Source organism: Tachypleus tridentatus, chromosome 13 (genome assembly GCF_004210375.1).
Source record: "Tachypleus tridentatus isolate NWPU-2018 chromosome 13, ASM421037v1, whole genome shotgun sequence".
Classification (NCBI taxonomy): Eukaryota; Metazoa; Arthropoda; class Merostomata; order Xiphosura; family Limulidae; genus Tachypleus; species Tachypleus tridentatus.
This window is the reverse complement of record NC_134837.1, coordinates 233,170,495-233,192,910: the sequence shown is the minus strand read 5'-3', so window position 1 is coordinate 233,192,910 and position 22,416 is coordinate 233,170,495. Positions and strand designations below refer to the sequence as shown.

General features: G+C 31.8%; 1 protein-coding gene across 6 annotated transcripts in view; it reads right to left on the bottom strand.

The window, feature by feature from the left end:
- LOC143240424 (uncharacterized) overlaps positions 1 to 22,416 on the bottom strand; it is a 101,121-nt gene that overhangs the window by 47,453 nt on the left and 31,252 nt on the right. For 5 of the 6 annotated variants that reach the window (XR_013021757.1, XR_013021758.1, XM_076482840.1 and 2 more), the window contains exons 4-8: positions 9,761 to 9,830; positions 4,854 to 4,936; positions 3,450 to 3,495; positions 3,127 to 3,214; positions 846 to 988 (exon numbers count right to left, since the gene is read on the bottom strand). Coding sequence is in view for 4 of the 6 variants with exons in the window: in XM_076482840.1 (XP_076338955.1) it covers positions 846 to 988; positions 3,127 to 3,214; positions 3,450 to 3,495; positions 4,854 to 4,936; positions 9,761 to 9,830 (430 nt within the window). In the remaining 2 variants the exon portion in view is untranslated. Of the gene's footprint in view, positions 1 to 845; positions 989 to 3,126; positions 3,215 to 3,449; positions 3,496 to 4,853; positions 4,937 to 9,760; positions 9,831 to 17,038; positions 17,071 to 22,416 lie in introns of those variants that run through there. The other variant, XM_076482843.1, reaches the window with a different exon arrangement.

The following is a 22,416-nucleotide window of genomic DNA, read 5'->3' as shown; positions in this document are numbered from 1 at the left end:
CTATTTAACCAACACTGAGCAGGGAAAACAAGAATGACCTAAATCACCGAGTGTGAAAATAAAGTCTATCACACAAGCTCACATAAAGTCACTGAACATGAGTATACCTACAGGGTGTGAGATATACACACTGAAGATCTTACTACAGATCTCCTGGGAAAAGAAAAACACCTAACCCAGCAAGTTGCATAAAAGCACAGTGACAAGTGAAATACAACAGTTATATTCCTCTTCACACAAAAATTGTAAAGAGAAAGTAAAAATTGTCAGCTGAACCTAAAACACAAACTTCCTGCAAACTACAGCATGTGCTTCCCTAGCAGACACCATCAACCCTGAGACCTGGGTACCAGTATTCATCTTATGGCAAGAATTTCAACATCCTCCATAATAAATCTAAAATTCACATGAACAAAGTAGAATTAAAAAATACAAACACTTCTAAAACAAATGAATAGAAACAATGTAAATCAAACAAAGTAGCTTGAAACTGGTATATAAGTGAAATCATAACACAATCAAATTCTTCTACTCACAAACTGAACAAGTTCATTAAGGACTATAATGTCAACTGAGAAAGGGAGGACTGTGCAGTAATAGTTGAGGTAGCTATCTACACTTGAACAGGTGGCTTAGTATGATTGGTGGAGAGTAGTCACATGATCAGCACATGTTGCTGCAATGACACAAAAATGAAAGGGTATAAAAGACTGATGCTTTGTTGAACAATTTTAGCAGTGCTTGGAAAGCAAATCAAAATTGAGTTAACTTTCGATAAGTAGAGGTGGCACTGTTTTGAAATGTTTCAATAAACCAGTTCACTCTTTACAGGCCTGTAATCTTACCAGCAGTGGCTTAACGTGCTGTTTTGTTTGATGAAGATCACATCTGACAGCTTCAATAGAATCCATTTTCACAGAATTAGTAGATTCTACTCCATCTGTATATTTCTTCTGACTAATACACTGAGTTAGTTTGTGGTTTTGAGCTAGTTTCAAAAAATAATTTAAAAAATATATATTGGAGAAATTTTTGTGATTTCAACATTACCTGAAGTTAGTGAATCAAAAATTATTTATTATATTGTTTAATATAAATGATTAAATGAAACAAAGTTTAAGTGGTTTGAAAGCACATGAAAGAACAAAAGTTTACCTTAGATATTTTAATGCAAAAAAAGGAAGCTTTTACTCAACTATAGTTATTTGCAAAAGTGTTAGAACAAGGGAATATTTTTCATTCTTTCCATTTTATGGGACTAATTCTTCCATGCTATAATAGAATATAAATTTCAACACTGTGGTAATGCTTCAATGATCCCTGTTAATAACTGAATGAGCTAGAGTAAGAATACTCATCATTCTTTAGAATTCCCATATACTTGTACCAAGGATATAACATAAGGATTCCGCTTGAATGAATACACTGATCATATATTGGGTCAGAAATAACTATCATGATACACCATGCAGTGTCTTAACTATATAAAAAGAAGCTAGCATATGGTACTGCTATATGCTAGAATAAATCAATTTAATAGCATTTCACAAATAAACCTCAATAAAAACAGCATTTAACACTATTTTTTGCCACAGCCAAAGAAAAGCATAGAGAATAGTCAGAAGAGCATAGAATTCACATAAAAGCTTTACATGGTGCTGGTTTGACTCTCCAACAAATTGATGTAGACTTTAAATGCTCCCCAGACACTGTTAAGTACACCCTAAGCCATGAGCCCAAAACACATAAGTTTGAAAATAGAAAAGGGAGAGAAGAAACACCTAAACACAATGACACTGATGTTACACATCTTTATTTATGCAGCCTTCAGAACAGAAGGAAGACTCACCCTATCTCAAGCACGAGATACACAACAATGGACTAAATGACAGATAAGTGTTTAGATCTGCAGCATAGAAAGGCTCAACAAAAATGGAATATTTGGCACTGTATCAGTTAAATAAAACATCACTTCAATTTCTAAATACTATTAATGTGAAATTTCAATCAAAGAATTAATTCCCATACAGTAATAATTGTTTGTCTAATAAGTAATCCTTCAAATGCCCAATGTATAGTTATCCCTTTTTCAGATAGGCAAGCTGTCATTGATACCCTATTCATTTTCACATTTAAATTACTAAATTGTATGAATCATGGTCCATACTTTTTAATTAGTATCTAATTTATGCATAACAATTATACAATTTAATTTAGTATTTATAATTTTTAAAATTTTCAAAGTTTCTTGTGAAAATTGTGTTGAAACTATTTAAATTACTGCTTTTGATTTTAAACTTTCTGTGTTTGTTATGTTCATTACATTTCATGTACCCAATCACCTTTAACTTCTTCAATATTGGTTAATGTATTTCATTTTGGACTTTATTTTACCAGTTAACAATAAACAAGAATGAACACATTATAACTAACATAGATTTGTTGATGAGCTACAACCTTAACTTTTGAAACTGGTTTCCTTTATCAATAGCTGTAATGTGATATTTTGCAAACAAAGTTTATGGCTGAGATCAAGTGATATCTAACAGTTATAGTTTATCTGGTTAGCTATCTATGAGTATTAACATTTCTAATTAACATATATTAGAGCATAGGTAATTGACTATATTATTCTGTATACTGATATACACAAGTAAGAGCACAAATATTAAAATATCTTTATGTTTTTTATCTGTTTATGTTATCAAATCTAAATAAAAATGATCACTTATTTTGGTACATCTACTGGGCAAAAAAATTTTTCATGAAATGTGTTAACAATATCCACAATATTTTACATATACCATATTAAGGTACGAGAAAAACAATCTAGATAGTTCACCATCAATGCCATGAGAATCCCATTCTCCCTGTACAATGAGCATGTTCAGTGCCACTTCCAAGCAATGATGAATTATTTCTGATATTTTATCAGTATTTTAATTTTTAAAACAGCAGAATTAATGTAATCAGAAAGTTAAATTCAAAAAACATTCCAATTATATTAAATATATTAAATTATGTAAAAACAATTTTTTCAAACCTTTTCATAAATGGACAGAAGTATATGATAAAAAAAAACTATTCTGTCATACTGATTAAAAAATATTTCTGAAAACAACTTACAATTTTTTGCATGTTCCAAGTCTTCCATAAGAGCTTCCAGTTCTCGTAGAAACTGTTTCCTATTGCTATGCTTAAAGATGTTGGATGTCTGAAAGAGAAACTATACCGTATCAGTAAGCATTTAAATACAAACATTAAATATATGTTCTGTGTCAGTGAATGTTTAAATATAAAAAACAAAATAAATAAATGTTCTGCATCCTTGAATATTTAAATGGAAACAAACATAATAAATTCATATTCTACATCAATAAAATTACTAGTCTCTATATAAAAATTAACTTGATGAGAAACACAGATACAAATATACAACTTGTTTTCACCTTCTGCAGTACTTCTTCAATATCAGGAGCATTTGTCAGAAGTTTGCTGAGAAAGGAAATAAATATTAATTTAAAAAGTCATCTTTATTCACAGTTACTGAATACTTTTAACAAATGTTAGAGTATTACACAATAAGAATAAAAAAAAGAAAAGAACAATACTTCTTAGCTATCATGTTTTCACTTTCATAAGAGATAAATTGAAACATACAAATCCTCTATTAATAAACAACTACAAACCAAAAATTATACTTAAGCATACAAACTCACTGAAAAACATTGCACTGAGCTGTTATAATTTTAAAGATGTATTACAATAAATTACAGGTGTTCTGGAAAAGTACTACATAAAACTAAAACAAGTTTAGAAATTACACTGTATTCTTTTTAACACAGATGCATGTTGCAGCTTCAAAATACATTCCAAAGTAAAACAGTATTTTTCAAAACAATGGCAATTTAAATATAGCAACTCAGAAGTAAGTACAAGTAGGGCAATGCTCTTTGAATGAACAACTTAACAGTTAGTAGATTAAAGCACATTACCCTATATAGAATGTAATTCAAACAGTGATTAGATGTGAAATAGTACTTATTTAACACCACTAGCAACTCAATAAAGATTAAAAGTAAATGTATTCTTTTATCACAAATAACAAATAGAAGTTAGATAGTACTCTTTTAACAGTGGCAGAAACTCAACAAAGAGTAAATGAAGAACAGCATTCTTTCAAACACAAAAGAACCCAACAAAGAATCTCAAGTAAAACACAGAAACTGTTCTCAAAGTGTGCTCTCTTTCATGTAATTAATAAGAGTCTGTTATGTTTCTAACTTTCATAATAATAGAGAAAACATTTCACAATGATTTACAAAATGTAAAAAGGTTATCAGTACAAAAGCTAAAGACAAAATAAAGCTTTTTTATAAATTTTACTGGAAATGTGTAACTATTTCAACACAGAGGAATTGGACAATAAATCTAGAAGCAAAATTGCTGCTCTTTCAATATGAAATATTTCTACAATGAATTATAGATGAAACAGTTCTCTCTTATGAGCACACAAAAAAACTAAGAATTCACAGCCAGAAGCAGAACAATTACTTTAAAAATAATAGACTTTATTCTTATACCTACTTCTCATAGAAGTTTTATATAAAAACATTTTATATTAAAACATCACCTTCAAGAAATTATTGTAAATGTTATATTTCCCACACTTAAGCTCAAACACAAACTTTCTTTAATTTGAGAAATTTCTAGATTAGGACAATATATTTTGACAATTCTGTGACAAAATTAATACACAAAAAGTTTCACTGCTACTATCATATAACAACAAAAAATTAAAATTTAACAAAATACTGGTATATACATATATTGTATCTGTAAATAAAACTCACAATTTGTCAGAAGTCACATATGCCATACACATTGGTCGCACAAAACCACGAGCTCTTGAATCCATTAAAACAAAATACTTCACCTAAAAGAAAGGTTTTTATCAATCATAAACCTAAATCTTATACCTGCTTTCATTCTTTTGTAACAGATTTACTGTTATATATTTAATATTTACATTTATTTCAGTTTAATGCACAGAACATATATTGTTAAATGTGTGTTGTGCAAGTCCTGTCTGTTCTCCAAATTTGTAGAAGATTCTCAAGAATAAGAATCAATAATGTATGTTTCATGAAAGCAATAGCATATCTTCAAATATTGTTTGGCCAAATGAACTTTCGAGAATTTTGCCTAAAGTTTATAAATCAATGCACCAACAGACAACAGAATAGTGTTTGATTGCTACAATCAGTATACTACAAGCCTCAGAAGCTGTAACTTTGATTAACACTTATTAATTGGAAAACTACAGAATCTGACCATGAAGATTTATAGATTTCAAACATTAGAAACCATTAAACTTCAGTAAATTAACTTTGGATGTTATCATTTCTACAAAGCCATTACATAACTTCAGCAGAAAAAAACTCACATGTGAAGAATATAGCTAGCTAGCATTCTTGTCAAGTGAAGTGTATCGACACAAAAGTAATTTGCACCTTATGGACCTGGACCATTAATAAAATATTCAGTTCCAGACCAGACAGAAGACTGAATATTATTTATGAGTTTGAAAAGCTGTTATTATAAATTGTATTGTTGTTTTTTGTACATTAAAATATATTAGTGTTAAGAAAAAATGTGTATCAATCTTGATGACAAATATCATAAATTTGATACATATTAACATTTAATTAACTTTTAAATACAAATTCAAATTTACAGATATTTGAAATCATAATACATATCATAATAAATTGGATATTCAATCTGAGATAAATTAAAACATGTAACACTTTATATTTGATCAACTCACATAGGAGTATGTGTATTTTGAGCTTTGAAGATGTGTCATATTAATCATTTCTCCAAATAAAATAAAAAGATTATATGTCTTGGAAATATCCTGTTAATTATCATAAAACTGTACACAAAAACATTTCAAACTGCTTTGTAATTACACAAAAATACTGTCAAATTGTAAACTTTCCATATCTTGATGTCTTTAAAGTTTTCTACAATCCTAATTTTCAGAAACACTGATTTCTGTTGACAAAAATAATTTATTTGTTTCTCAGTATACTGTAAACAGAATATCAACACACAAATAATATCTTTTATATAGATTAATTTATATTCACTGCACTTTAATGAAAGAAACAGACTTTATTTAAGAGGAAAACAAAAGGGAATATTTGTAAGCCATAGCATTTTAATTGGTTTAAGCAGGATTAGAATAAATTAATCTATGGAACTTTTTCTTTCTTTATGAGCTATATTTTTATGCACCACCAATACCAAGCATAGAGTGCATGTATAGCTAGTTGATTTTATTACTCACTAAGACCTCTACCAGTTTACCCTCAAAATGAAATTCTTTTAAGCAGAACTAGAGTATATTAATCTACTAGACCTTGGGCATGATCAAATACATCAGTTGAAAAGGTTTGACTTCCTGTGTACAATACTGTAATTAGATTTATTGGTCAAGACATAACAGAGCTAGAACCTAAAAGTCAGTACTTGAAAAACACTCAGAACCATTCCATGAGCTACTATGCTATGGCTAAAAACACTTGATAACTATATTTGCATGTAAGACTGCAAAAAAATGGAAAGGAGGAAAAGTATTCCACCCTCTCACTACAGGTGCACATCATGACCTTCTACACAGTTACATTTAAAATACAATTAAATTGCTTTATTATTAAAATATATTAACAAATTTTGCATCAAAATGTACCGCATTTCCCAGCGTCAAAGACGCTATTTTTTCACCAAAATAAGTCTCAAAACTTTACAGTGTTTTCCAGGCCAAAGGTTACGTTGCTCATAGGCCTAAACCTAAGTCTAGAGGAAGTGTGTTGATACTAGACAGTAATCCAAGCCCCTCTATATGGCCCAGAAGGAAATGTTTAAGTTACTTAGTATCAAATAACAAATAAACAAGATAATCATAAATGATCACAAAATTCATTGGCATTTCCACAGTAGGCTAAGGTAGATCAGTCCATGGTCTAATTTGCCTGTTTTTCATGAAATAATGACATATTTACTTACCTCATATTAAGGTAACATTATGAGAACATATAAAAAGTAAAATTGCAAAAACACTACATGGTAATGGTAGCCATTTGAAAAATATTGTAAGTTTGTTTTGGTTCAATTCAGACCATTCTGCTCAGTTGTTGTATAAAGTCATTAAACAATTCACAAAACATTTTGGTAAGATTGGTGGAAGTGCTGCAACCTTATTCTTATGATTATCTTTTTTTTTTTAATTTAGCTAATCAAAATGGGGGTGCATCTTTGATGCTGGGAAACATGGAAATTAATGAATCAAATTTTAATAACATACAAGTTTAAATTTCTTTATTTTATGAGGAAATATTTTAAAGCCCCTCAACCTGTCCTAGTACATTCTCTACCTTTTCCCTTTCTTTATCTACCACCGCTCTATAAAGTACAGAATTTAAAGTAAATTACTCATCATATTATAGGCATTGTTAAGGTAAAGCGTCACTTTTATAACCTTCAATTTTCTTTGTTTACAGTCATGATCTAGTAAACCAAAACCACCTACTATATCTACCTCTTACATCATCTCTTTCTCATACAGTCAATAATTCTCTGACATTTTGAATTGTATGATTTATAACCAAATAAAAAGGCCAAGTTTTAATCTATTGAACAACACATCCTGTTTAGTTATCAATTTTGTCTTTCAGTTAAAAGCTAACCCCATGGTGTTTAGATTAGGGAGCTAAGGGAATTATTTAAAACTTCTCTTGCCTCAATTAGAAAAAAGTTAAATTATAACACTTATTGAAAATTGTTTACTTTGTAGATGTTACTATATGTATTCTTATATGCATTAAGTAAATAAAAATTATTTAATGTACCACAACCATAATTATAAAAAAAGAGGGCTTAAATTTCATCAAGAGCTGCAGAAAAAAAAAAAAAACAGGTAAAATGTAAGTAGTACATTTAGTGTCTTCCAAGCATTTTTTATTATTAAAATAACTAAAAAGTAAACATTAGAAACTTGTTAGGTTAGATAAGGTTAAATTTGGAAAGATAAGGACAAATAAATGATGCATGCTTGACTGCAGATTGTGCATGTTACTTAATTCAACACAGTAATGAGTTACTGAAAGATGGATCTCAAGAATAAGTGGTAACAACATGGGCACATAACATCTGATAGAGTTAAAATTGGCTTAGAATGTAGCTTGTTAGCCTGCAACAGAAGCAGACCTTTATTGATGTATAAATTTTAATTTAATAAATATCTCTCACATTTTTCATTCAGATACTTAAATGGTTTTATCTATTTTACAACATTTCTAGTATTTTCAGTATTTCTAGTAAGAAAAGACTAAACAAAACTGAAACGTTACCCTTTTAGTAGAGTGCATTTTACTCCCATGTAACTACTACAAAAAAGAGGTATAAAATTAAAATAACACAAGTTTTGCCAGTGTACAAATGTTCAACACAAAGTTTTTCTGTCTCTCTGCATGTATATGTGTGTGTGTGTAAAACTACAATTAAAGCTATAAAGGTGTTACTTAATAAAACAAGTCCACACATCATCAAAGTACAAAAATCCAATAGAGAACATTAAATATTAAATTTTCCATTTCATCTTCCATAATACTCAATCTGGATTAAACATCTCTTTAAAACTAATCACACTTTTGTTTAAGTTTCATTTATATGTTCATTAGCACTTACATGCATGCCTTAATTCTAAAGACAATAGCACTAGAAGTGCCCTTTCATTCTCATTGCTAGGAAATATTGACTTGTTATTGCAGACAAAAATTATAAGTGAACAAAAACAAGTAAATAAATGAAAATAACAACAAGCTTTATATGTTATGTCATATCCTGTCTTCTCTTTCAATAATAGTAAAGTCACTTTTAACTTTATATGAAACCCAGGTGTTTCAAATTGACACACTTCTTGTATTGTTTCATTGCATTTCAAAACAAAAGTACAACATGAAATAGTTTGAAACTGCAAAGTTATTTTCTACAGATTACATAGCTTTTACAAATAAGCACATTTAATATGTGATATTGAATGAATTCATATCTTTTAAATTTCAAAAAAATATCTTACTCTCAAATTGTTAACAAGAATTAAAAATGCTTACCTTTGTTATACATTTTAAAATTAGTATTATATCTTCTGACACTTTAAAATTTTCCTCTTAATTTCCTGAACTGTAAATTTTATAAATTTTGATTCAAATATAATACATGGAGTTTCACAGTATTTACTATCACTGTTATACAAAAAAAAATAACTGTCTTACAACACCAAATGAAAGCTGACGTACAAGCCACACCATGGTAACTGAGATTGAAAAACAGTAATTATATAAAATTTATACAAATACATTTGTATTCAAGTTACAAGGAAAAATTAGTACTACTTCATTCAAAATTATATTTCTTCTACAGGATTAGGGATATCATATTATGTACAACAAATATTATTCACAAGTGCTAAGTATTTAGTTCAGAACTCACTGAATTAAACTAAACATTAAATTTTGCTATTTTTTATTCTTATGTATAGAATAAATGTTTTTTTATCAAATAAATCTCAATCCTAAAGAAATTGTTTTAATTGTGGAAACAAATGCCTATAAGTTTACTTTCTACCAGTTTTCAATTCACTGGTGGAATTTTGCCCTTTGAGTTGTTCAAGTTAAACATAAAAGCAACATACCAAAGTATGCACATCTCTCATTGCATCAGGAATAAGCATGGAAGCATCCCCAGGAGGAACTGCTCCAGAACTAGAAATGCAAAAAATTTCAAACTTGACACTTGCCAGGAGCTTAAGAAAAGCAACATAAAACTATTTAATTTAAAACAAAGGAGAATACAGTTTCACATAGTAAATATTAGAATGTACACTGTAACTTTTCTCTTTTTATACCATTCTCATGGTATAGATTAGTTGTTTTAAGATTAATATTTAATATTTTCCAAACATAGATCTTGAATTTTACTTTTATCAGCATATTACTGAATACTGATGAAAATATTGCATAGTAAAATACAAATAATTACATTGTTTGCAAATAAACAAAGTTCTATAAAAATAAAGATTTATAAAACACCTTCACAATTCTACAGAAAAATTCTACTTCATAAAACACAGAATTACTAGCAGGTAAACAGATCAAATACATTTTAATCTAACTGACTGATAAACAAGCAATTGTTTTGTAAAAATGGTGGTTATTTCAGCAAAACAAAATTTAAATTTTTCAGAAACAATGAGGAGAAGACAAAACATATTCAAAAATTCAAGTTTCATGCCTAATGTTATGAGAAGTCATTAAAATAAAAAAATTACAACAATACTTAAATAACTTCAGAAATTTCTATGTTTAAATATATTTACAGCTAAAAACTTTTATAACTTTTCTAAGATAGCTCTATCTCAGAATCAAAAATTTTTACAGTCACAAATTTGTTTCAATACCTGGTATTTTTATCAAACAGCTCCATTAAAATGGTTCTGATGTAAAGCCAATTTTTTTATTTACAAGAAATTCATATCCCAGGATATTTATCTTCTTTACATTAAAATAATTTTAAATTTAGTTCAAATAGTACATTAAATTTCATTGGTTCTTTAAAAATTTAGAATGATAGGTAATTTATATTAAACCATACATCTCTCACCCAACTCATGCCACCCAACTGGGTCATTCATGACTGAAACATCCTGCATAGTTTTTAATTGAGAATAATAAGAAAAGCTGGCATTTAAAATTGAGGAATCTAGTTTTAACTAGTTCACTTATTTATTTTTTAATTACATGTATATAGAACACTTCTTAAAAATGCAATAATATATTTTGTTCTGGTTGAATCCAAAAACAACATATGCAAATACTTTTCTTGAAAGAAAATGTAAGAAAAAAAATAATGAAAATAAAATAGGTTTCAAACATATTGCATATACTAAATGAAAACTGATTAACACACTTTAACAAGTTGGTATAATTATAACTTCGGTTTGGCAAAAGTTGTTTTTATTGTATGCTGGTGATCATAAACACAGTGGATATGTGGGTGTTGTTTCTGTGAATCAGCATTAAAATTTACTGTTTTATAAAATAAAACAAAATATATAGAGAAGTTTTAAAGAATACAGGAAGACAAGAAGATCAGTAAATAAAAGCTACAACAAAAGTATTTTTAATTAACTTATCACAATGAAACCTTTTAGAAATGTTAAAGGTCTGAATCTATGCAAATATGACATAAAATTGGGTGATTTTATTTGCAGAAAGTTCTTCTGAAGTTTCAAACTATTTTATTCAACACCTTTTTACACAATACAATAAAACAAACCTGACAACAAGTGCACTCATACAAATCTGTTAGTTAAATAATCAGAGTCAAGTAAAATGTCTAGAAGAAATCTGCACACTATCAAGCTTGTCTAGAAGAAATCTGCACACTATCAAGCTAATATGCTGACATTATTGTATAATGATGAAATACCATTCTTATATGAATTAAATTCCAATAAGGTGTAGCTCTATCAAGGCAAAGCATTCGGCTAAATGCCCATGTCAACATGCTCATTCTTCTTAAAGATGCACATGCAAGCAGAAGTCATATTTTATAGTTAGCATGCACTTCTCACAGACTTCAGTGTTGCCACATTGCTCATATAAACCCCTGAAAGTCACTTGATGAACATGTAAGGAATAGGGGATTGATATCTACCTCAATATATTACATAAAATCCTCCTGCTCTGGAAACCATCCTCCAGAACACTTGTTTGCAACCAAAGCTTGCTGTTTTTGCTAAACCTCATTGCTTATCATTTGTGATTTTTTTTTCGTTGTAACCTCCAAAAAAAATTCAAAAAAACTGTTACTAGTGATACTGTTTCATTTGCTTGCCAGTTTGTTTACAATATTAATTTGCCATTACATTGTAAACATAATCCAACAATATGGCAGAAAGACAGATAAACTGGAAAATCAAACCAATTTGTAATTTTTATGAAACTCTGCCTTTTTTCTCTTATTCACTTTAAAAAATATACACAATAGTGAAAAATCAGAGATTTTCACATTGAAAAATCTATCATATAAAAACTCAATTCTGTCTTCATGCATATCAAAAATGAAATCCCAACAGTTCAAGAAGGTAAAGTTGTAGTCACATGTGAAAACAAAAAAAATTAAAAAGCATCAGATAAAAAATCAAGAAACAACAAAGCTAAAGCCTCAATGGAAAAACTATTTCCATGAATTGTCTACAATGCTAAATTATATTAATGCCTATAATTATTGCACTGCAGTAAATAAAATCAATGCCTTTGATGAAACACAGCCACACAAAAGATTACATCAACGTTACAGAAGCCCAAACAAAGCAGCCATATACAGAAGTTATAATTTTCCTATAATGAAAATATATTTCCAATAGATACTTTCTTTCACATATAGTTATTTACATTTATTTCTGCCCCCTATATGCAAAAAGATTTGTATGCCACAAGCCTTCTGTTCCCATGTACTCCATTTTTATTACAGTTCTACTGTGTCTCCCATGCAAATTATCATCCAAAAACCCTTCACCATTAGGAGTGTGGCATAATCTCCTAATACATGTGGCTCCCTATATTCAAATCTCTCAAAATATCACTTTGAGTTTTGGCAGAAAAAGAAATGCTGGTTTTCAGCGAAGAGGATAGGTGGGAAGTGTGAAAAGAGGTAAGTACCTGTTGAAAATATATTCTCATTATACAATAACGATAACTTCCAATACAGTACATAACATATACAGCAATAATTCCACCTTAAATAGGTAGAGGAGCCAGTGAAAGATATAAGAAGCATCTGAAGAACTCCTTATACTGATGATCCTCTTAAAACAGAATCATACATGAGAGACTGCACCAGATTTACTCCTCACCCAGTGAGGAAAGAAGTGTCACAGAAAACATGGAGGAGCACAACCAAAAGAAAGAGAAAACAATTGGATTGGAATCTAAACTACATTATTTGCTAATCTCAATCCCACTGAAGAGAGGCTGTTGATGAGTTCTATATGGACAGTAACATAGAGGGAAAGCAAACCTGGAGATGTAGAGTGGCTAGAGCACAATGGACTGTATGCAGCAGATCAACTCCAGTCCAAAGCAAAGTGGAATCAGAAGTATAACCTCTGATCCATGGTAGAAGTGTCCACACCATCTTCCCCTCATGTTCAGTAGAATGGAAATATATACTGTGCAAACTAATGTATGAAACAGGCAATCCACAACTAACAATACATCAGGAAACTGATTATTCAAATGGTGGAAGTAATAGATTAGCCCCAGTGAGAGCTCACATCATGCTCAAATGCTATCTAATAGATACTTAAGTGAGCACCAGAAGGAGAATCATCATCTCATTCAGCATTATTCTCATTTTTATAAACATAAGGCAAATTGAGAGAAATATTAAAAATATAGGCAACACATGGTAGAATAAGGAATCTCAATCAAAGGAAAGAACTGCATTGTGATGGATCAATTCCAAAGCAACATCATATCCTCTGACAGGACTATATAACATTGGAGCACATCATGCACAGAACTGTATTACTTCTATAAGTGATACACAACTCCACTTTCTAGATAGTCACAAATGTTGGGTGTGACATCAACCCTTGGAGCCAACCATATAGAGATGGAGCATATGAATGAAGGACCAACATCATTTATACAACAGTCCTACTCTCAACTGAATGAATGTTGTGTATTTATATATTATTAGCATCATATTACACTCAGGAAAATACCTTCATAGTCCACCAATCCAGTGGTTTGGAACTGAAAAGTGGAAAAAACTCCCATACTTCACGAGAAGAATAAGGGGGGATAAAATGCAATGGAGAATCCAGAGGAACACCAACACTGGAGACAGTGCAACAGATGTACATGAAAATCCTGTTTAGAAAAGGAGACCATCCATGGTTTATTCATTCAAAGGGATGACAGGGATTGGCAGCTATTGCCTTTTGCTTTAACTATGAAGACCATGGACACTATAGTTTGGAATAAGCATATGAATGAAGTAAATATACTGTGAGGGAAAACCCTATCTCAATAGTGTATGTTACTGGCCATGGGAATGTTGTATTTTATTATAGCATCATGGGCTTACAGTGGAGATTTGGAGCATATTAAGTATACCCGGACAGGCAACACTTGCTACAAAGCAAGATCCTAACAACAAAAAAGGGACATGCCACTGAAAGAAATTAAGATGTAGATAAAAAAAATAACTTATCTAGTTACAGTCTCACCAAAACCTGTAGGTTGGCAAAGATTAAAGACAGTACTTAATGAGGAAGAAACAACCATCCAATGCAGAAAGTAAGAGATAAATGTATGAAAAGTAGTCTACAGATCCAAATGAATAATTTCTTCCAATGGATGATGAAGGCAAGATGTTAGGGAAAAGTTAATGCCTGATCTAATGTGACAACATCTGGAAAGAATTTCAGGAAGAAAAAGGCAAGGAAGAATGAGCCAATTGAATCAAATGCCAAACCTAATTGGTAAGTGTTGAAGGAGAAATGTCATGATCAGAGAAATGTTTTCAGGACTTGAAAAGAACAAAATGAGAACCAAGGAACGAAGATGTGCAGGCAGTGCAACAACAAAGAGCATATATGGAACACATACAGGGTCAGATCAGAAATACAGGTGGAAGATGGAAGAAAGAAAAATCAGCCACAAGGAAGAATTACCTTCACAAGCTGCCAAAGTCTTGGGAAGGAAAGATCAATCCAATTAATGGAGAAAATATGTAGAATGGTACAGTGTGTGAGAAGATGATGGTAAATATATCAGACCAGCAATACCCACCAGCTAACAGGAGTAGGAAAAAGGTCTCAAGGGACAGGTGAAATAAAGACCAGGAGGACAAAAGATCCCAAGTAGAATAAGGCAGTAAAGAACCATCTTGACATCCTAATCCAGAAGGACTGCCTAGTGAGGAGGATTTCAACAAAAGGGAGAAATATGAGATGTAAACACAAAATGATACCAAAAAAATGGAAGTAGTGAAAAAAGATTGCTCAATATCCAGTGATGGATAAGACTGATGTCCCACAATCAAAGAGCCAAGTGAAGAGATCTGTAATAAGAGGAATGGTAGGTTGAGAAGGAGAAAAGCCTCATTTCAAAAACCAATGGTAGAATACATTCCCTTTGCATTAATAAACCTCCACTAAAGAATGGCAAATCAAACTAGCTAAAAAGGAAGTGACCCACTAAGACTACCTGGAACTCTTAAGCAAAGACCTGATAAATGCAGGCTTGAATACAGAGGGTAGGAAGGTCAGGATGAAATACTGGTAATGGTTGACATAGAGGTGACATAGTGAGAGAAAGAGACAATAGAGGAGCAGTACAAAGTTGAAGTGAACAAAGAAACTAGGGTTGTATCAACCAGTAAGGAGTATTCAAAAGAACCTAATACAAAGTAGCATGAAAGATTGAAGCCACCTGGAGAAGAAGACAAATGGGAGAATAAATATATCAGTCAAGTCAATCCTGGCTGAATGCATTGACAGCTATGGACTGTGGATGATGAATTTGAGACCCCCCAAAAAAAAGGGAAATTGGGATTGAAGAAAGTGGTATATGCATCCAGATTAAGAGTATCCCACTGTAAACACAGTCACTGGAAAACATGAGAGTCAAGGGCCACTACATGGGATATATTTTGTTCAGTCTGGAAAGAGAAACTGCCATGAAATTTAAAGTACTTATAACATGACACTAACAAATTTATTCCTTGTTTGTGGGCCCAAAAGAAAGTGAATCTGAAGTTCAACCACAAAGGGAATGAGAATGAATGCCAGCTTGCTGGTTGATATAAGCTATCCTGCCATAGAATTGTAAGAATGGATCATGATTAGTCAATTCCTGACAATTAGAAGAAAGAGAACACTAGCTTGCTATACCATCAGAAGCTCCAGGGTACTGATATGGTAAGATCACTTAGTCATAGATTATTATTCCTAAAGCCTCCTGCCAATCAGTCCACAGTCCCCAAACCACATTGGAAAGCTTCTGTGAAGAGATGCAAATCTGGATAAGGAAGAGAATGCAGTACACTCAACAATGTATGGGTCTTGTTTAACCACCAACAAGAATTGTCAACAAGGGAAAGAGGGTAAGAAAGAATACAATGGATTCCAAGCAAAATCCACTGGTCATGCAGAGTCCACTGAAGGGGATAAGTGCTTCATGAAAGTCCCATTCACAAACATGATAGAGCTTCACAAGCAGTAAGAGAGGAAGCAGCAAAGGCAAGGAGGACTGAAATCCCCAATAAGCAGAGTCAAAGAGGAGAAGATTTGTTCAACAAAGGTGTGGGTTGAGAAAAGACCCCCCCAAGTGGACAAGATAATGGGTAAGGGACAGGAAAGGCTTCTCCAGCCTGATAATCCAATCCACTAAAGCAGCTTTTGACAAAAGAAGATGTGTGTGATGTGAAAACTCCACTTTAGAATAAGCTAACAGAAGCCAGTCATTCATGTGGTGGTGCAAGCACAACCCATGAGCATATATATGGTGGGTAAGGGTCATCCAGAGATAAAGCAATTATCACAACTTTCCTTGAGTTTATCATAATTCTGGCTCTGAGAATACAATGAGAGAGGAGAATTTATTGGTTGACTTATAGAACAGTGGTTGCAACAAGAATTGTCTCAAATAACAAAAGTGCAAGAAAATGTTTATAATATGGCTCTGTGCAATCCTATTAATTTGGTAGGTATTTGGATGTTAGTTATCTTCAAAAAAGAGGGCATAGTTTGGCAGTATAGTTGTACAAGTTGTGTAAAGTGCTTATGAACATTAATATACATTATTACTATTTACTCATAAATCCTTAATTTTTAGTGTGTTTTTTCAAACACAACATAATAAAATATTATACATAAACAATAATCTTTGGTACTTACAACCTTACAGAATTCATTTGTATGTGTGTGTCACAGTTGCTGAGCTTCATTTATTCTCGGAATTATAGGAAGAAAAAAAATTAATTTTTGTTTATTTCAAAAGTGCATTTTGGAAAACCAAAAACTATTAAATTATTATATTGATACATATAAAACTGTTGTAATTTATCTGGTTTTCTAACTATAAGCTGTATGCAAGTTAAATCAAATCTACTTTCTGTTCAGAGCAGCATATTCCTAAATATATTTCAATTTCCCCTTCAAGCCAATTACAAATGACTGTCATATTTACATGGTTTGAAATATGCTATTTCTAATAATTATAAACATATATTTAAGAAAAGTAGGAGTGAAAATGCAAAAAGTTTCAAAAGAATGGAGTGGTTGGCAGTATTACCCTTGCAGGTTTGCAAAATATATTGATATCTCAGCAAATCAAAAATTTGAGAAGTTCAAACTTTACATTTTAGATTGTAGATGTCTGAAATTTGAAGTTCTAGTTCACTAAACACTAAATTTTGTATGGTAGGCATAATAAAATATAAACACAGTGATAAAAAAGACAACATGCCACATGAAACACAAAAAAGCATACTTCAAATATTTTTAATATTTTCTTTCTAATTAAGGAATCAAAACCTCTGTTAAGATTTGAATAATAAACAAAACTTTGATACAATAATAGTTTAAGTTATTTAACTAAATGTTTAAAATAATTATCTTAAACATTGTGACATGCATCCTTTGACCTGTCTATTGAGAGAGGGTTAACTTGTAACCTCAGGCTATAATACAGCAATGGCTGGAATTTGGGAACAGAGATAAGCAATCTATGATTTAAATTCTTCAAAAATCCACCAACAAGCCTTGTTCACAAAACTAACCAACCAACCAATCACAAACCACCTCCTCTCAATTCATTAAGATAATAGTACACTAGATCAATTCATCCCAGATACCCTACAAGATATGAAACAACAAAATGTACATAACAGACCTGAAGATGGTCTGTAAACGGGTACTGAATCTATAACAGATAATTCTTCCAACAGAAACTGTCCATTATAAATCCATTCTAACAACTGATCTTTTATTCATAACCTTAGAGAAATATCAGATGATTCCTTTTTAACACATTGTAAGTCCATCACTTTAGAAATATTTTGCAAAGCTGACTATGCTATTCCAAAAAAACAACACAAGTTTGGTTAAAATAAGAACATGTAAACTAACACGTCACTGTACTGGACATATTTATTTTTATAATATGGTAGTTGAAAAATGTTAGATTTAATACCAAAATCTTGGTTAAAATAAGAACATGCAAATTAACACTTCACTGTGCTGGATTTACTTCTCCATTCTCTATTTCATTTACCACCCCTCTCTGAAGTACAGAATTTAATGTAACTAGCTCATTACAATATAGATATTATTGATGTAATGTCACTTTCTTCTAATCTACATTCCTATCTGTTTAATATGTCATAAACTAGAAAATAAAATCCATTTGTTACATCCTTTCTTTGACAAACTACCAGTAAGTTTTCTTTGACATTTCATGCCATATCATTTATAGCCAACAGAAAGTTGAAGTTTTATTATTTCAAATAATGTATCATTATATTTATTCTTTACAAAGAATTGTCTATTTCCTCTTTCAGTTTCAAATTTGCTTTCATGGAAATCACATCAAATAACTTAGCTGAATTTTTAAAGGCTCTTGTTACATGTTTGTAAAGTCAGAAGTGAACTGCAATTTTGATAACTCACTCCATTTGTTTAAGAGACAGTGCAATGGGTGACCACAAAACCCTATTTTTAAAGGCAGACCATACAAATTTATTCAATACAAGGCATGGCAGGGTTGAGCAACTATTCCCTTCTACTTTACCCATGTAGTCCATTGGTGAGTACAGTCTGGGATAAGCATATTTATGAAGTAATTCTACTGCAAGGATAAACCAATAAGTAATTTTGTGGCATACTCCATTTCTACAGGATGTATTTCATGGCCATGGAATTATAATATGCAATTTAACATGGTCTCATAGTGACGATATGACAATTTCAAGAATGCCTGGTCTGCAACAATTGCCATAGAGTAAGATTCAATAAGAAAAGAGAGACATGAAAAAGAAGAGGTACATATATATATATATATATATATATGTGAAAAGGTAACTTATCTAGTCACATCACAATCTCATGAAAGAATGAATGATGACAAGAGAGGGAGATGACAGAATTTCAACACAGAAGAAACAGCTACACAAGGCAGAGAACAGAAAATGAATGTATGAGATGGAGTCCTAGTGCTAAACAGATGAAGTACCACCTCCAACTGACACCAAGGTAGACATGTACATGAAAAAGGAAGGTGCATGATAGGAATGAAAACATAAGGAAATGAAAATGGGAAGAAGGAGACAAATAAGAAAAGGCCACATGAATCACAATCTAAGCCCAATGGGTAAGGGAAGAATGAAAAAAATCACCCATAAAAAAGCAGAGAAAGAGAAAGAAACATGAAAACTGGACTTAATGGAAACAAGCATTATAGACAATGAAGTAACCCACAAGTACCAGACTAAGAAGATTATCCAGATATCACTGAAAAGAAACATGAAAAATGGTAAGAAATAAAAAAATAAAAATAAATATGCCTTATGAGCCACTAAAATGTAGGATAAGAAAATCAATCCAGAAAACAAAAACAGAAATCAAGCCAATCTGAAATTAACCTGAGAAAATTCAAAGCAATGTCGTGCAGGAAAGATCAATCAGAAAGACCTGAGCTGAAAAGGCATGGATGTTCAAAATTGTGGGGAAGAATATGCACAGAATAAAAAAAAAAAGACTATTGTAAACCTATCTGAGCTTGACAGTCAGAGCAAGAGAATGTTGAACCAGAGACAAAAAATAAAAAAAAGGTGAGAAATGAGAAAAGATTCAAAAACTTCATACTGAAGAGTACCCCCCACAAGGTAGCTCCACCAAAATAATGGAATATTAAAAGGTCACTCCATGGAATAAAGTGTCAAGATTACAAATTCAAATACCAATTAAGACAAAGCACTTGGAACACAAACCTCCAGGAGATGTATGACAAGCTTGTAAGTTCAAGAAAAAAATCCCTGATTTACCACAAGACAAACAAGAAGGAGTGTCCCATTGGCAAGTAATTTAAGTCATCACCATCAACAAGTTGAAAAGAAATAGAATCAGTCAAACTGGACAAGATTGGTTGGTTGGTTTGGAGTTTTATGGCACAAAGCAGCTTGGCTATCTGCACCAAACATCCAGTAAAAAGTTAAAATTAAATTTAGTAAAATTCATAAAAGGAAATTCAGGTAAAACAAAACAAAGTTAAAACAAAAATAGCTTTAAAACCAATGTTTACATCCAGTCTACAGCAGTAAGAAAAAACTACAGTAATACAAGTTGTAAAGAAGTTTCTGTAGCATAACTATAATTATCATAACTTACCAGTAAGACTAACAGGTAAATTCAAAAACCACCATCAGTCACCTGAAGTTGGCCTTTCCAGTCCTGGTTCCAAGTTATTTAACATCATGGCCATTTTCAGAAAGTAATACAAGTTTTAAAAGACTTTCCATAGTAAAATTTTTATTATTATAATTCACCAGGATGACTAACAGTAGTTCAAACAACAGCTTTAGACAACTGAAGTTGGCCTTTCCAGTCCTGGTTTCAAGTTATTTGACGTTACGGCCATTTTCTAATTTCAAATCGAACTTAATGGACTTTGATTCTTAAAAGGAAATCACATTAAAAAAGTCAAATGTATAAATTAAAAAACTTAAATAACATTAAAAAGATTAATGGCCTTTAAAAAACTAAAAACATTTCCAAAGTGGACAGTGTCACCATCACCAATAATACTGTCTATCATTATGGATAAACCATAGGATAAAATGTGTTTAAAATGGTGCCATCGTTGAGAGTCATAACGATGGAAAAACAGTGAAATGTGGCTTATTGTGACCTGAGTGTTGCACAGACAACACATTGATGCATCAGTCCCATATAAAAGAAAATGATGAGTTAAAAAACTGTGAAAAATGCATAGTTTAGTTAGAACAACTTCCTCTTTCTGATTGTTTTTACATTGCACACTTCAAGTCAATTGCTAACTGGAATGGAGCCAAACCTTGAATACAAAACAATAGTCCATGTATGGGACAGGCACAGCAGTGATAGTGCCATAGCAAATAGATTTAGCTGCAGTGTCGGCGAGCTCCTTCCGACGAATACCAATGTGGCCTGGTATCCAGAAAAACTGGAGAGAAGTAGATGTTAAAGGAAATGGGCTAGTCGGTTTTAAATATCGGCAAGAACAGGGTGTGAACTAATGTGAAGTGACTCCAGAGCCACTAGAGGACTAAGCAAGTCAGTATAAATTGTGCAGTATGAATACTGCTTAGCTTAAAGATAGGTCACATTTGTGGACTGTAAGAAGCCATGGTGAGATGAGCTGACCAGTGGATACATCAATGTTATCCAAGGACACACCCAATTCATCCAACTGTGCCTAGATATGAAGGCCAAAAGGAGCAATGGCAGATCGTCTGTTCTGAAGAAGTATGGCCCATCGATGAAGGAAACCACAACCTCAGGTGGGATGCTTTGGCGAGGAACAAAGTTTTGAAGCATACAGTATAGACAGATGCAAACATCGGAGGTGCAAAGAAGGTTCATGAGACTCTATGTATAAGCTCTGAACTGGAGAAGTGTGGAAAGCCCCAGTGCAGAGCTGAAGTCCTTGATGATGAATGGGGTCCAGCATCTTTAAGGTCGAGGTCCTGGAAGAGCCATAGACCAGTGATCCATAGTCGAGTTTTGATTGTATAAGAGCACGATATATCTTTAGCACAGAACATCGATCCACTCCCCAAAGTGGTGGAAGAAAGGACATGAAGGATGTTCATTGCTCTTGTACATTTTACCCATAGCTGCTTCATGTGTGGTATAAAGATCAGCTTACAGTTTAAGATAAGCTCAAAAAACTTTGTCTCAGGGACCACAGGAAACACAACTTAACCAATGCATAGTTCAAGATCAGGGTGAATACCCCATTGACAGCAAAGTTGCATGCAAACGAACTTAGTGAGGAGAAGTTGAAGCCATATGCTGTGGTCCAATTCAGTAAACAATTGAGGGAAGTCTGTAGCTGCAATATACCTCATGTTTGACAAATGACATGAGATATGAAAGTCGTTGACATAGAGCCCATTTGCAACAGCAAGAGGGAGTTATTCAGTGATGACATTAATCTTTACACTGAAGAGTGTGACACTTAAAACACAGCCCTGAAGGATTCCAAGTTCCTGTAAAAAAGAACGGAAAAGTGTCGC